Source organism: Rhinopithecus roxellana, chromosome 10 (genome assembly GCF_007565055.1).
Source record: "Rhinopithecus roxellana isolate Shanxi Qingling chromosome 10, ASM756505v1, whole genome shotgun sequence".
Taxonomy (NCBI): domain Eukaryota; kingdom Metazoa; phylum Chordata; class Mammalia; order Primates; family Cercopithecidae; genus Rhinopithecus; species Rhinopithecus roxellana.
In genome coordinates, this window is record NC_044558.1 from 21,653,342 (window position 1) to 21,670,937 (window position 17,596).

At 34.5% G+C, this 17,596-nt stretch overlaps 1 protein-coding gene across 7 annotated transcripts in view; it reads right to left on the bottom strand.

Annotated features, from left to right (window-relative positions):
• Nucleotides 1-17,596, bottom strand: part of ANKS1B (ankyrin repeat and sterile alpha motif domain containing 1B) — a 1,300,027-nt gene that overhangs the window by 720,352 nt on the left and 562,079 nt on the right. For all 7 annotated transcript variants that reach the window (XM_030938489.1, XM_030938488.1, XM_030938486.1 and 4 more), the window contains one exon: nt 6,692-6,828. In XM_030938489.1, coding sequence (XP_030794349.1) covers nt 6,692-6,828 — 137 coding nt within the window. The remainder of the gene's footprint in view (nt 1-6,691; nt 6,829-17,596) is intronic.

Here is a 17,596-nt window from a genome sequence, read left to right on the forward strand (position 1 = left end):
TTTCTATCATGCAACAGGGAAAGGAATATATAAACCCATCTAGCTACAACCATCACCAAGAGCACAGACCAAGAATTCAGTGTTCTGTCAACTGCTGATGTTAGTTTGTTTGAACTTTGGAACTAACTGGATTTATACACACCTCCTAAGAAAATATTTAACAGTTCAGTCCCTATCATATATGTCTCTTCAGTCAACTTTTAGGCTCTTTCTCATTCTCTACACCCAGAAACTGTTTCTCCACCTCTGCTCATCCTTTAACATGCTGTCATACTGCCTTATTTCCTTTTACCATCAAACTATTCAAAAGATTAGTATACAATCAGGGTATCTTTCCCCACTCTTCAATTTCTTTCATCTTAAGGTTCTACATTCTTCACTTGAAGGACATTGCATCCTTGAAGGTCTCTGCCCTCATAATTGTCAAATAAACTGAAATTTTGGTCTCTCTTCTCCTACTTTTCTGGAAGTTTTGACAATGTTGACCAATCACTTTAAAAATTTTTTACTTTATGTCCACAGTAACAGTTGTCTTTCTTCTTGTATTTTTCTCAATGATTCTCTCTTTTGCTAAAGACTTCTTTCTAAAGTACATGTGAGGAAATGACTTAAATTCCCAGTTCTCAACTTCCTCACCTATAAAATGAAAATACCCATTCCAAAAAGAATCATGAACATTAAATTATATTAGGTACTCCAAAAATATAATTATCCTCCTTTAGTGTAAACATTTATCAGAATTCTGTCTCTAGTACTATCTCTCTTCATCATCAAATTTTATGAACTAGAATAAAATCTTTACCTTAATCCCTCACCTCTCTCCAGAGCCCCATATCAATATTTCCAATTTATATATCACGTTTCATGTTCAGTAAGTCTACAAAACCAAATTTATTATGTCATCTTCTCCTTCATCCAAATAAACATCTGTTCAAGTCTTTCTTATCTTTATTAGTAGCATTCCAAAATCCCAGTCAACAAAGCCCAAATCATTAGTCATCTTTGGCTTCCTTAGATCTAATCCATCTATCTACCACTAATGCTGTATCCAAAGTGTCTCTTGCACCAAAGACTATATAAAATGTATAAAACATTATAGCCAAGTGTTATTTATATTAACATGCAAAGTAAAACAATGTAATCTGCCATATCAACAGAACCAAGAATACATGCAATAAACTAATAGCCTATATTGTAGTTAACGTTGAAACATTGTAACATTGTCTGCTTTCTCCAAAGATAGGGAACAAGGCAATAATTTTTGGTTTTACCACTTCATTGCATCATTTTACTATAGTCACAGCAATAAGAAAAATACATAAAAGGCACAAATATTAGAAAAAAGTCAAACTATCATTATTCTAAGATGACACAAAAAATCTCATGGAAGTTATTTTTTAATAAAGCAAAAAACCACTCTAGCACTTAAATAAAATTAAAATGGTAAGATAAAACTCAACTGCATTTCTTTTTTTCTTTTTCTTTTTTTTTTTCTTTTTTTTTTGAGACGGAGTCTCGCTCTGTCGCCCAGGCTGGAGTGCAGTGGCCAGATCTCAGCTCACTGCAAGCTCCGCCTCCCGGGTTCATGCTATTCTCCTGCTTCAGCCTCTGGAGTAGCTGGGACCACAGGCGCCCACCACCTCACCTGGCTAGTTTTTTTTTTGTATTTTTCTAGTAGAGACGGGGTTTCACCGTGCTAGCCAGGATGGTCTCGATCTCCTGACCTCGTGATCCGCCTGTCTCGGCCTCCCAAAGTGCTGGGATTACAGGCTTGAGCCACCGCGCCCGGCCCTCAACTGCATTTCTATATGCCAACGACAAACAATTAAAATATGAAAGCAATAAATAATACTAAATTATTAAATCAATGAATAACAATTTTTTTTCCATGTGGCGAAAATTAAATCTTGTCCCCTACCTCACACCATACACAAAACAATCTGAGATGGATTATCGACCTAAATATAAAAACCAGAACAAGAAAACTTCTAGAAAAAAGTGGGAGCATATATTCACAACCTGGGACAAGTCACAAAAACACTAACCATAAAATAATAAAATGATAAATCTGACATAAAAATTAAAATATTCTGCTCATCGAAAGCCACTTGAGAAATGTTTAGGCAAATCACCGAGTGGGGGAAATATTTAGAGTGCATACACCTGACAAAGGACCCATATCTTGTGAGGCTACAGAAGAATTTATAAAGAATTACTACAAATAAACAATTACAAAGTTGAATACCCCTAAAAGAAGAGGTGTGCATATACTTCACAAAAGAAGATATAAAAATTGGCAGTAACCACAGAAAAAGGTACTCATCATCATCAGTCACCAGAAAAATGCAAATTAAAACCATAATGAGAAATCATTTCACACCCAGAAGAATGGCTAAAATAAAAAAGTTTAAAAGGCAAGAATGTGGAGAAATGAAAATTCTCACACATTGCTATTGGTGACTAAAAATGGAACAACTTTTTTGGAAAGCTGTTGGGAAGCTTTTTATAAAGTTAGCTATTCATCTACCATGTGACCCAACAATACCATTTTCATTTATCTATATGAAAACATATGTTTACAAAAAAGACTTATATATGTATATTCCTAGCATATTCATGCATAATGGTAAACAACAGGAAACAATGCAAGGATCAATCAACAGGAGAATTAATGAATAAATTGTAGTATATTAATCCAATGGCAAACCACTCATCAGGAAAGAAACAACATGGATCAATTTCAAAACCATTATGTTGAGTGAAAGAAATCCAAACAGTGATATGCACACAGAAAACATACTCACTGTAGGATTACATTTATATAAAGTCCAAGAATAGCCAATCCTAATATATGATGATAAAAATCTGGACATTCTTGCCTCCAAGGCAGGAAGGAGGGCAACTAATTTGAAAGGGGCATGAGGAAACTTTCTGGGGTGATGGCAATGCTTTATATTTTGTTTTGAGTGGTGTTATACCTACGTAAATAATCAAAGTTCATTAAGCTACATACTTAAGATCTGTGTATTTGATTCTTCAATTGTAAAAAAAGATGCTTCACCAGGGAATATTTAAAAACAAGTAACATATAACTATTCATAAAAAGAAGATAACTGGAATGTCAATAGACCTACCTAATATATATTTCAAAGATTTTTTTTCAAGTATTTAAGTATAAGTAAGTAGAAAAATGGAGAGAAACAAAGAGAAAAGAGTAACATATAACCATTTCAGTCACTCTGAATTTAAAATAGACCGTTTCACAATCTAGAGGATTTTAAGATGTGAAATAACTGAAAGAAACAAAGGTGAAAAAGATCAAACACAGGATGCAGAACTAACAGCTGTGACTTAGTTAATACATATGCTGAATAAAAACAAACTCAACAAAGCACTGGGAAGCCAGCAGCTTCCAAGTGATTAACTAAGCAGAAACACATGCAATGTGTTATCAGCCCTATCTCATATTGAAAGCAAGGACTCCTTGGTTACAATGGATGCTCTTCTTTCACAGGTAGAGTTACAAGAAAATACACCAGATAAAGGTATACAAGAGGCAAAGGAAAAGGAACCTAAATTCGCTACATCTAAGCAGTATCTATTTTCAGTGAATGAGATGAAAGTTCTACCTTTACCTTGCCTACTCAATATCATTCTTTCCACAATAAAAGACTGAACACATCAGCTAATGGTCAAAGAATTGTAAAATCATGAATAAGGGTCACATTTATATTTTTATTTTCAAAGTTCAACACAAGTTCTAAAAGTGAAATTATCATTTCAACTATATTATTAATTTTTAATAAATTTTTTAAAAGGTCTTGAATATCCATAAATCAATCTAACTTCACACTTTTTGCATTTCCAGATAGAAAGCCAGAATTAGGCTGGGCGCAGTGGCTCATGCCCGTAATCCCAGCACTTTGGGAGGTTGAGGTGGGTGGATTACGAGGTCAGGAAATTGAGACCATCCTGACTAACATGGTGAAACTCCATCTCTACTAAAAATACAAAAAAATTAGTCGGGCATGGTGGTGGGTACCTGTAGTGCCAGCTATTTGAGAGGCTGAGGCAGAAGAATGGTGTGAACCCAGGAGGCAGAGTTTGTAGTGAGCCGAGATCACGGCACTGCACTCCAGCCTGGGTGACAGAGCAAGACTCTGTCTCAGAAAAAAAAAAAAAAAAAAAAAAAAAGGCAGAATTAACAAATATGTTAGAGTATTAAACCTGTGATTAAAATATAGGCTTTTATATAAGCTCACCAATAATTACCTTTTCTTTGGAACAGTCACTCTCAACCATTTTCCATCCCTGACACACCTATGATTTGTCAGAACACAGCAGGAGTCTCCTGTTCTATCCATCCATCCACCCTCATGCACATCCTCTAGTCTCCAAATCCTTTCCTGAAACCTCATGTCCTACCTGAATACTCTCTCATAAGTATTTCCATGTGAATATTCTACTCCTTCCTTTCTACAATGAATGAGGAGGCCCTGCAGGTCATAACTCATATGGAGAAATAAGTCATGCACCAATGTCTCCAGAGTGGAAGAAAGAGTAGCCTAATTGAGGTTGTATTCTTTCTGCAATTATATATAGAGAAAGAAAACACATAGATATATAGCTGTTATTGTTCTATTATATAAATATAGGCTGCATTGGTTCGAATTTAAATACCATCATCCTGAGTTACTTAACTTTCTCACTTATTTGTTTTTCTCCTTAAAGCATTGTTACAACATTTGAGAAAGTTAGAGTCAGTTAATAAGATACGCATTTAAGTATTGACAGTACCAAAGAATTGGGTCAAGATGGAATTTCTGGCTTGAATTCTACCTCTAGATTTCTTCAAAGATTACCAGGTAAACCTAAACTCAATTAAAATATGTAGAGAATGATTTATGAAATAATGCCTCAGTTATTCAGATAATGGATCTATAGAAAAGAATCTGTTTTTCATTCATTGAATGACCAAGTGCATTTACATTAGAGAATTTACATTGGTATAAAAACAAATATATTTAGTAATGAATTTTATTAACATATATAGGACAATGTCTTACCTAAATAGCTTGAAAATGTCAGAAATGCACTAGAAACACAATAACCCCAGAAAAATCTTCATATAAGAGAACCAATGCCAACAAACATGACAGATAGCATCTAAATCTGGGTTTAGTGAGGTTTATCTTGAAGCAAATAGACCCGATCAAATTTCCTTGAAAAACAGGACTTTTTGTAATGAGATGAAGGTGTCACTATGCTACCCAGACTGGTATAGAACTCCTGGGCTCAAGTGATTCTCTGCCTCAGCCTCCCGAGTAGCTAGGAATACAAGTGTGTGCCACTGTGCCTAGCAGAAGAGGACATTTTTTAAAACAATTTTCTCCCCACATATTGAGGCACTGTGTCAAATGTTACCTGTGCCTAAATGCCCCTGAAACTGCATATTCCATACTCCTAAAGATGTGTCAAATTATACAAATTCATGAGGATTTTTTTAACCTCTGAGCAGGACTGGAAGAGGCAAATATATCAAAGTAAAAAAAAAAAAGAAACTCCAAATCAGTTGGACGACGTAGCCCCTTTGGAGTGCCAATGACCTTATCTATAACACTGAAACACAAATTGCACTTGAATTGATGAAGCATATAGGAAACAATTTATATTAAAGTGTTCTATAAACTGCAGTGGATATCCAAAATTTAAGTTCCATTTTATTAATAAGGATGAAGATTATAATAAAAATGATCTAAAATAATTTATGTTAAAGAAGGAAAAATATTAAACCAATCATTTTCATTTAGACCTAAATAGTCTTAAAAAACATATTTGCCCTATCATTTGGCTCAAAGGATTTATTCATACTCTATATCTAAGTAGATGATGAATGGTATTGATTGAATCCAAAGTCCCCCTGTCTTGGATTTTATGAGGCCCATTCACAATGAGCCAGGTTGAGAACACCACCAATTTCATGTTCTGGGTCCATCTGTTGGCAAAAATATAATGCAAACAGCTTTATAAGTGCTATTTTCAATGAAATATCACAGAACAGCTTGTCCCAATGATATTTCTAAAGCTTGCCTGCAAACCGCCTACTAGAAAATCCAACTGAAAGAGAAGGGAGAAAAGAGAGAAATCCATACAGGAAAGTGACAGGAATGGAAAAAAGAACAAAGGATAAAGAGAGACTAGCTACTGGAGGAAAACAAAGAGCAATGTTAAACGCAGACAATATTCACTGAAACTAAAAAGATAGAGAAGATAGAGAAATATAAAAATCACCGGAGTCAGAATACAGAGAAATAATCACAAACCATGTAGCATTGTCCAGAAGAATGAAGACAAAAAGATCAGGAAACACCATAAAATATGTAACAGCTCAATAATTGGAGCATAATTATTAAAATGTTGTGAGAGAAAAATGATGTAAAATAGCTATTTTTCTAAGTCTCACTGCTTCATGCAATAGGCACAATTCATTTTTCCAAAAACTAATGCAGATTTCAGTGCTTATCACCAACTTCAAAGGAAGCGAACATCCTCTTCTAACTCCCTTCTTTTAATTTAGAAGTCTATTGACATACCACATAAAATAGTCCAAGCTTGCAATATAAGTGATGTACATGCATTGATTCAAATCAAAACACATTATAGGGAAAATAACATCACTCTGGGCACTTACCTGGGGTCGAATGACTTTTACAATATTTTTGAGGGCAGTATCAGGGGATGGAGGTGAACAATCAGGTGTTGGGCCTGTTGAGCTGTTTCTATGGTTACTAGTTCCTGGAGTAGTAATTGCTACCTCAGAGGCATTATCTGCGAATAAAAATAGAACTGCCATGAACCTAATCACTTAGTTTACCTTTTAAGACTTGAAATTAATTTTCTGAACATAAATTGAGATTTCAACTTTTAAAACTGGTATCAATTACAAGATCATAATGAGGAATATGCTCAGTGGTATATTTTAAAGATAATGTTTATTGAATGCTTTGTTTCCTTTTAAAATGGTAACTATCACCCCCTGGAATGTTGTTCTGAGACAAGAGTATTATTATTCAATTCATAATGATAGATTATCCAGCATAGCTCGTAAGACTGCTACTACTATATGAATAACTAAAACCTTACCTTAACTAAAAAGAATATAATTTTATGATATGATTGGGCTAAAGATTTCCCAATAATCTTGTAAATGAGTATTAATAGTTATTAAAGTCAGAGTTTTATATCTCCTTGATGCATAAAACCCAAAGTCAAGCCTCCTCAAATGACATTTCCTAGAAATCCCACAAACTATAGAAAAGCATCCTAGCGAATGAAGCTTGATGAAACACTGAAATTTGTTCAAAATGGTTTTATGATGTAGATGAATACAAAATTATCACCCCTAGATAAGTACAGCATCCTATGTGGTCAAAGCTAAATGAATAAAATTTCAGAATCTAAATTAATCTTCTCTTACGTTCATTATTTAGGAGGGAGGGAATAAAGGAAATATGACTTGAAAATCAACAACATGTATAACATTTTCTTCTTAAATTCATATTAAAGCAAAATAACATCAAAGACACCATTTTAGAATGTTTAAAAAGGATGAAAATTATTCTATAAATAACTTCTGGTAGCACCTAGAAAAGTTATTTTATTTTAACAACGATTTGGCAAACCTCAATAGCTTTTTATGAAAACTGCTACAAGCTCAAATCTGCAAAAAAGAAAAAAAAGTTTACTTCTCTATTGTTTTTAATTAGTTCGCAATAATTTCCTTCCCTAGACAGTTAGCTGAATTGATTGCAAAAGAGACTGAGACTGAATTTTTTATAGACCAGGAAGTTTCTCTGTTCCTGATCGCTGTCTACAATCCCCAGTGAAGTACAGGAATTTATCAAGGCATCTTTTCCTCATAAAACACAAAGGGATGAATTATCATACAACTCTACCTACCATATAAAAATATAATTCACTGAGGAATCCAGACAAAGACCCATAAAACAAAAATTTCAAGTATGACATATAGAATTACTTGGATGACTCATAAAATAAATCTTAAATGTGTCCAGAGCACACTCTTCTAAGATTTAATAGAAAAGGTGGGATTTGAATTGGCATCACCATCACGGAAGAGATGGGGTGGTCTTCTGAGAGATGCTCTGATTCTCTCCAATCTAACCCTTCCTTCTTTCATTCATCTAAAAACCACACATGTAAAAACACTTATTTGGGGCAACTATGAGTCACACATTATGTTATGTTCTAAAGATTAACTAGGAAGAATCTCTGGCCAGGGACTGGAGGGAGGTAGGGATGAATAGGCTAAGCACTGAGGATTTTCAGGGCAGTAAAACTATTCTATGTAATGGTATAATAGTGGGAATACATCATCATTATATATTTGTCCAACTCATGGAATACATAAATCAAGAATGAACCTATATAAACTATAAACTTTGGGTGATAATGATGTGTCCATGTAGGTTCATCAATTATAACAAAGGTATCACTTTTATGCAGAATGTTGATAGTAGAGGAAGCTTTGTGTATGGAAATATATGAACTTTGTAATTTCTGCTCAATTTTGCTGTGAATCTAAGAAGTTCTAAAAATAAAATCTCTGAATTTTTTTCAAAAGAATCCCTGCCCTTGAGAAGTATACTGTTGGGTTTTTTTCCTTTTGTTTTTTGAGACGGGGTCTCACTACCATTACCCGGGCTGGACTGCAGTAGCATGAACACAGCTCACTACAGCCTCAACTTCCCAGGCTCAAATAATCTTCCCACCTCAGCCTCCTGAGTAGCTGGGACTACAGGTGCACATTACTACAACTGGCTAATTTTTTGCATTTTTAGCAGGAGTGGGGTTTCGCCATATTGCCCAGGTTGGTCTTGAACTCCTGAGCTCTAGTGATCCACCCACCTTAACCTCCTAGAGTGCTGGGATTATAGCCATGAACCACTGCAACCAGCCCAGAAGTGTACTCTTAAATGTGGCATCAGACATGTAAACAAACTAAAATGCAATATAACTTGAGAATTTATAACAGATAAAGGAAGCATGATGAGAAAAAAAAAAAACAAGGTGGGGTGGGGGAGCAATCAGACTATGACTTGGACAGAAGATAGCTGTGAAAGGCTTCAGTTTTCAGGCAAGAAAGCTAGGACAAAACATAAGATATTAGGGCATGAAGGTAGGAAAAGCACAGTTGAAGCTGTTATTTCATATTACAAAAAAAACTGGAGATAAGTTTGAATGAGTTAAAGGAAGTTTTATTAGAATATAAGTATGCTTAATTCTGTAGGCAATGAGAAATACTGAAGACTGAGCAGGGAGTGACATAATAATAGTAATAGATAATTTTTATTGAGCATTTATTATGTGCAGACAGTCATGTTAAATTCTTTTACTTATTGAATCTCATTTAATACCCAAATTAACTTACAAAATACGTTCTACTATCACCATCCCTATTTTACAGAGAAATTCATCTCAAAGTTATATTGTCAGTTACGGGCAGAAAAGGATTCAAATTTCAGATTGATGCCATACTACCCTTCTGCTGGTTAGCATGTCATAGTAGGTATGCAAAAGATATGCATAGGTATGACTGGGTTCATAGAAACACTGCCTGAATCAGACTGGCATAGTTAAGGTAAAAGCACACTCTACTTCAAAATATAGTTGAACCAACTTCCAGAAACTTAAAAAGTAGAACATAAACATTATGAAACATAAACAATAAAAACAAAAAAAGTCAACCATAAAAACATCTTTAGGGTATGCCTTTGAGTACTATATAGCATAATATTTAATATTTGGAAGCAGGAAGATATGTTAAGACTAGAGACCCAAGGTAGAGGTCATGATGTTAGCATTTTGGAGTTGATGATAAGTGATTAGATTCTGGACATGTGTTGAAATGGCCAGAATTGTTGAAATAGACCAAGAATTTTTCTGATGGCTCCTGAATAGACAAAGCAACCTTGAACAAAAAGAACAAAACTGAGTATATTACACTACCTGACTTTAAAATATACTACAAAGCTATAATAATCAAAACAAATTGATGCTGGCATAGAAACAGACACATCAACCAATGGAAAAGAACAGAAATCCCAGAAATAAATACACATATTTCTGGTTGATTTATTTCAAAGGTGCCAACAACACATAATGGGGAAAGGGCAGCCTCTTCAATAAATGGCATTGGGACACTGGACATTCACATGCAGAAGAATAAAATCAGACCTTCATCTCACACTATATACTAAAACTAACTCAAAATGGATTAAAGCTGGGTAAAATGGTACATGCCTGTACTTCCAGCTACTTGAGAAACTGAGGCAGGAAGTTTGCTTGAGCCCAGGAGTTTAATTAAGGCCAGCCTGGGAAACATAGGGAAACCCCTCTCTTAAAAAATTTTTTCTTAATTAATTAAAGACTTAAGTATAAAATTGAAGTGGCAAAACTATTAGAAGAAAACACAGAGAAAAACCTCCACAACATTGGCTTGGGCAATGATTTTTGGCTATGACCTCAAAAGCACAGGCAAGAGCAAAAATAGACAAGTGGGATTATGTCAAACTAAAAAGGTCTGCACAGCAAAGGAATCAATGAACAGAGTGAAGAAACAACTTATGAAATAGGAGAAAATACTTGTATACCTCTGATAATGAGTTAACATTCAAAATATATGGAACCCAAACAACTCATAGTGAGAAAACAATATCCTGATTTAAAAATGGGCAAAGAATCTGAATAGACATTTCTCAAAAGAGGACATACAAATGGCCAACAGGTATATGAAAAAATCCCTAACAACACTAATCATCAGAGAAATGCAAATCAGAACTACAATGAGATATCATCTCATCCCAGTGAAAATGGCTTTTATAAAAAAGACAGGCAATAATAGATGCTGGCAAGGGTGTAGAGAAAGGGGAACCTTTGTAGACTGTTAATGGGAAGGTAAATTAGTAGAGCCATTAGAGACAATAGTATGGAGTTCCTCAAAAACGAAACATAGAATTACCACATAATCTAGCAATCCCACTGCTGGGTATATATCCAAAGGAAGTGAATCATTATGTAGAAGAGATATCTCCACTCCCATGTTATTGAAGCATTATTCAGTAGCCAAGACAAGGAATTAACTTGTGTCCATTAACAAATGAATGGATAAATGGAAAGAAAATGTAGGCCGGGCGCGGTGGCTCAAGCCTGTAATCCCAGCACTTTGGGAGGCCGAGACGGGCGGATCACGAGGTCAGGAGATCGAGACCATCCTGGCTAATACGGTGAAACCCCGTCTCTACTAAAAAAATACAAAAAACTAGCCGGGCGACGAGGCGGGCGCCTGTAGTCCCAGCTACTCGGGAGGCTGAGACAGGAGAATGGCGTGAACCCGGGAGGCCGAGCTTGCAGTGAGCTGAGAGCCGGCCACTGCACTCCAGCCTGGGCGGCAGAGCAAGACTCCGTCTCAAAAAAAAAAAAAAAAAAAAAAAAGAAAATGTAATATATACATACAGTGGAATACTATGCTGCCTTAAAAAGAAGAAAATTCTGTTATCAGTATAGATGAACCTGGAGAACGTTGTAAGTGAAATAAGCCAGGCACAGAAAGACAAATGCCACATGATCTCACTTATATATGGAATATAAACAAAGTCAAACTCATACAAGCAGAGAATAGAATGGTGGTTACCAGGGACTGGGGAGACGTTGGTCAAAGGACACGAAATATCAGTTAGAAGGAATAAGTTCAAGAGGTTTATCATACAATATGGTGACTATAGTTAATAACAATGTACTGTATTCTTTGAAAGAGTAGATCTTAAGTGTTCTCACCAGAAAAAAAAAATGCTAAGTATGTGAGGTAATGCATATGCTAATCAGTTCAATTTAGTTATTCCACAATGTATACATGTTTTAAAACATCTTGTTGTACACAATAAGTATGTATAATTTTTGTCTATTTAAAAATAATTAAATTTTTTAAAATTATTGATGTGCTGGATATAGGGAGAGAAAGAGAGAAATCAAGAACGACTCTAAGGCTTCTGGTCTGAGGAACTAAAAGAACAGAGCTACCATCAGCAGAAATGGGACAGACTATAGGAGGAGCATAAATTCTCTACCACATAACTTCCAATATTGCCTCCCCATTCTCTCTTTCTCACCTTTTGGACTCTATTTAAGTAATGCTAGGCAGAGTTTATTCTTTTAACCATTTATTCTCTCTTTTCATTCTGTCTCTCTGCTGCATTTTTAATAGTTTCTTCTATTTATTTTCTAGTTTATTGGTTCTTTCTTCAGCTGTGTCAAGGCTGCTCTCAAACGATTTTCTTAATTTTAGTAGATTTTTCCGTTCTAAAATTTCTATTTGGTTCTTACTCAATCGAGTACATGATGTCACTAGTTTGTATTTTTTAGTTCCTAAAAACATTTTCAAGCTTACTTTTATATTAAAATGGCAAGTACAGTTGGCTTTGGTTTTTTAATCTGATAATTCCAGTATCTAAAGTCTTTATGGGTCTATTTCTGGATTTGTGGTTCTGACTCATGCTATCCTGTTCCACTGTTAGTTTCATCATCAATTATGTGTTGCTTATTATTCAACTTGTTGTTACAAGATATACATTTAAGAAACTAAGTCTTTGTCTTTTAATAAATGTTAATTTTTAAAAGCATCAGAACTTACATCCTAATATCAAATGTTGAAGTCTGTGAACAACTTACCTGTGTAACACTAGATCATTTATTTAATCTTTCAGGATTTCAATTTTCTTAACTGTAAAAATGCAAATGATTAACTACCATCTTCCATCATTTATGTATGCAAGATAAAACAAGAGAAAAATAACTTGTATGTTTTCAGGTACATAGTAGGGGTTTTCAATATATGAGTTTCCTTTTCCATTATCAAAAGAAATACCATCAGAATTAAAATAAAATATGGAAGATCAAAGAAACCCAGAGGGAAAACAAGAAAACAAATAGCTATCCTTTTTAGACAACACATCTAGAGTACTTGCATGAGATTTGAGAGCACCATCTTTTAGCTATTAACACAAATTGGTAGGGACAGAATTTAGTTCCAGAAATAGAAGGTGATCCTTTGAGGAATTGTATTGATCAAAGTTATCCAGAGAAATAGGACCAATATAATATATCTCTATCTCTAGCTATCTATCTATCTAGAAAGAGATTTACTATAAGGCATTAGCTCATATGATTAATGGAGACTAAGAAGTCCAAAGATCTGCAGTTTGTAAGCTGGAGGTGCAGGAGAGCCTTTGTGTAGTTCCATTGTAAATCTGAAGGCCTGAGAACCAAGGAAGTTGATGGTGTAAATTCTAATCCAAAGGTTGACAGACTCGAAGTCAAGAGCCAACATTTCAGTCCAAGTCTGAAGGCCTGGAAAAAACAATGTTCCAGTTCAAGAGGTCAGGCAAGAGAAATTCCCCTTTACTCGGCCTTTTTGTTCAATTCAGGTCTTCAATTTATTGAATAAGGCCAACAACAGTAGGGTGGATAATTTTCTCTACTCAGTCTGCCATTTGAATATTAATCTCATCCGAAAACACCTTCACAGATACATCCCAAATAATGTTTAGCCAAATGTGTGGGCACCTCACGGACCAGTTAAGTTGAACTTATAAAATTAAACACAACAGGAATGATTCATTGCAAGGGCTGGTCTTGTTAACTGCTTTTACATTAAAAGCCAGAAGAAAATGCTGGGAACTCCTGCAGACTGTAAGCCAAGAGTTTCTTGAATGTTTTTTTTCTGAGTATTTTAATACATAGTATAAGTGAATAATCAAGTACTAAATTATTTAGAAAAGACTAAGTATCTTCATCTTCTGAATCCATGAGCTATACCATTACCCTGCTAATTTGATTTTATACTATCTTGCACTGTTCATTAACTCTTCCAGACTAGGTAATATTTTTGCATGAAGTCATATTTCTCTCTCCATAGCTCTTAGCTTAATGCAATCCTTTTAAAGTAATAAATGAAATAAAGTAGATCAAGCAAAACCTGTGTCAATGGAAACCAACACAATTGTATTTAATAATATGAAGAAAGCTGGTCTGGCTTTTATAATAAATCCATGATCCTTTCAGAGAAAATCCAAATGAGAAGCGTATTCTAGAAGATATATAAGAGTCTTAAGAAGCTGGTTTATTCCCAAAATATCCTTGATAATATAATTTACAAAAATACCAATTATCCAGTGGACTTGGTAAAATAGGAGCCTATGACCAAGACAGTTTTACATGCTTAACCTACATTTCACATATGCAGTTACAAAATATTGCTGATAAAAAGGAAATGAGGCACATAAAACAGCTTAGAGAAAACTGCAAAATATACTTGCAATCTCAGATTGAAATAACAGACCTATCTTCTAGTCAGATTCCCTTACTACATATTAGATTATTCATTATGAATGTCAGTTTACTTTATAATAACAACCTTTGAAAAAATACAGTTTTTTGATCTTTTAGAAGAAAAATATTCTATGACTATAATTCATGTGCAACATTATAGTCTAGTATTTTAACATCATTACCCAGCATGTGTCAAACAGTTTAAGTATACCAGAGATCTTGATAGATGCTTTTCAGCTGAAAAATAGGACTGAGATTACTTCTGACTGGGAATTCAGGAAAGGTGTCATGGAAAAGGCAAGAGTTATGAAGGCCTCTGACAGATTAGTAAAATTCAGGCAAGAAATGGCTGGGAAGGGCATTCCAAGAGTTGGAAGTAGGTTGAGCAAAATGTAGAGAGATGGGAAAGAGGCGCATTTGTGGAATAAAAATAAAATATAATATTCATGGAGGAAAAACTAAGAAATGGAGGAGTCATATACAAAGACTTTGGGCTTTGAAATCAGAAAAACCTAAGCTGAAATTCTGGTGTATTTAACTTCAGTTTCATCTTCTGTAAAACAGTGCCTTTCACATAGTGTTATAAAGACAAATGAGGCATGTACAGATACATGTGTGGGTGTGTTTGTATATGTGTGTGTGTGTAATACATTGCCCAACACATAGTAAAGTACTCAATAAAATTATCTATTACTATTATTATCAGATATATGAATATAATCATAATAGCAAATAAAGCTAGATAAGTGGCTTGATGCCTTATTATGGAAAATCCTAAGTGCATTACTTGCATCACTAAGTAATCATCAAATATAAGTATTTAATAAATCCTAATCTAACAATTCATGAAGCACAATTTTTATTTTTTGTTGTTAAGTCAAGCGTTGACAATTTTTTTCTGTAAAGGGCCAGATGGTAAATATTGTAAGCTCTGTAAGGTTACATGATCTTTGTTGTAACTACTCTACTCTCTTCAGGTAGCAAGAAAGTAGCCACAGAAAATATATAAGCAGATGGATGTGTCTGTATTCCAAGAAAATTTTATTTACAAAAACAAGCAGTAGACAAAATTAAGTTTGTTGGCCATAACTTGTGGATCCCTGTCTTAAGTACTTCCTATGGAAATGTTTTCCCTCTTATGCAGAGACCTAGAAGAATGTTATATTACACATTTTCATTTCCATATTCATATTACATATGAACATTCTCACTGTGTAATTAAAAACTAAGGTTTTCAATATAAAGCTAGAAATTTTTCATGTATACAAAAAATGGCATTATATCTGACACCAGGGCAGTCCTTTGTACACAGCAAGTGTTCAATATATGCTCATTGAATAGATAAATAAATAAGACCAATGAAATCTTTACATTTTAAACTAACTTTGTTTTAGTGATTGCACATGACTACCACTTCTGGGAGAGACAGTACAAAAATCATGAGTAAAATAGCCCACGTATCCTGTTCCAGTATTTTCAGTGAGAAAGTGCTCACTATGTACCACTTGAGAAGTTAATGTGTAACAGTAATTTAAGAGAATTAGTTAGTATTCCAAATAATTAACATATTTTACTTTCTCTTAGTGAAGGTTTGTTAAAAATGAACAATTCTCTTAAATATACTGAGCTTGAACTTCCATTACTATCACCAACAATAGTGTTAAATATTCAAGTCGTAATCAGCCAGCAACTTTACCAGAAGAAATGTGTGGTAGACAGCCTCTAGGATGGTCCCAATTGAGCCCCACCTCATGGTATTCACACCTTTGTGAAATTTTGTCCCCTAGGGTGTAAGGTGTGAGTTAAATTCATTGAATTGCTTCTTTTTTTTTTTTCACCATGCAAGACCTACATTTATTTTTCTTATATTCCAGAGAAAAAAAGCTTGATCTTTCATAACTATATAGCACCTGTGGAAAGATAGCAGTATAAAGTGAAATGACAGGCTAATGGAGTCACCTTGAGCTGGGACTCTTCTGCTGGGGACATAGTTATTTAGTTGTAAGAAGTATCTTTTAGTTTAGAGGTAATATATCTCCTCTTAAGTAACTTTTGCTTTCAGCAAACCATAAGAGTGAAAAATAATCCAAAAGGTTTGAAAGCCAAGCAATATATCAGACTGAATCCTGGAGTTAATTCCTTAGTATCCAGCTCAAAGAAAGATGCCATCATTTCGTATCTGAATCACCAGAATAACATCCTCTATTCTTGACCACATTTAACACATGAACACCTTATTCTTTCACTTTTTCTTCTTTTTTTGCTTTAGAACTTTTGAAAATTTTCAAACCTATGGAAAAACTGAAAGAATAGATAGTACAATAGATATTTACATTCTCTTCTGGATCCACTAACTTTTAATATTTAGTACATTCTCTCTCTCTGTCTCACTCTCTCCTGCATTATGTAGAATTTAGTTGCAGACTTAATGACACTTCTTCCCTAAGTAGTTCACTTGTTTTTAAGAGCTAGAGCATTCTCTTTTATAACGACAATACAATTATTATGTTATGAAAATTTATCACTGACAGAATATTGTCATCTAGTACACAGTTCATATTCAAATTTTGCCAGTTGTCTCATGTTTTTCTTTTTCTTCTTTTTTAATAATCTTTTGGGACCACCATTGTACATGTGGTCCTTTGTTTTTTTTATTTTTTTATTTTTTATTATACTTTAAGTTCTAGGGTACATGTGCATAATGTGCAGGTTTGTTACATACGTATACTTGTGCCATGTTGGTGTGCTGCACCCATCAACTCATCAGCACCCATCAGCTCGTCATTTACATCAGGTATAACCCCATCAAAAAGTGGGCAAAGGATATGAACAGACATTTCTCAAAAGAAGACATGCATACAGCCAACAGACACATGAAAAAATGCTCATCATCACTCGCCATCAGAGAAATGCAAATCAAAACCACAATGAGATACCATCTCACACCAGTTAGAATGGCAATCATTAAAAAGTCAGGAAATAACAGGTGCTGGAGAGGATGTGGAGAAACAGGAACACTTTGACACTGTTGGTGGGATTGTAAACTAGTTCAACCATTATGGAAAACAGTATGGCGATTCCTCAAGGATCTAGAACTAGAAGTACCATATGACCCAGCCATCCCATTACTGGGTATATGCCCAAAGGATTATAAATCATGGTGCTATAAAGACACATGCACACGTATGTT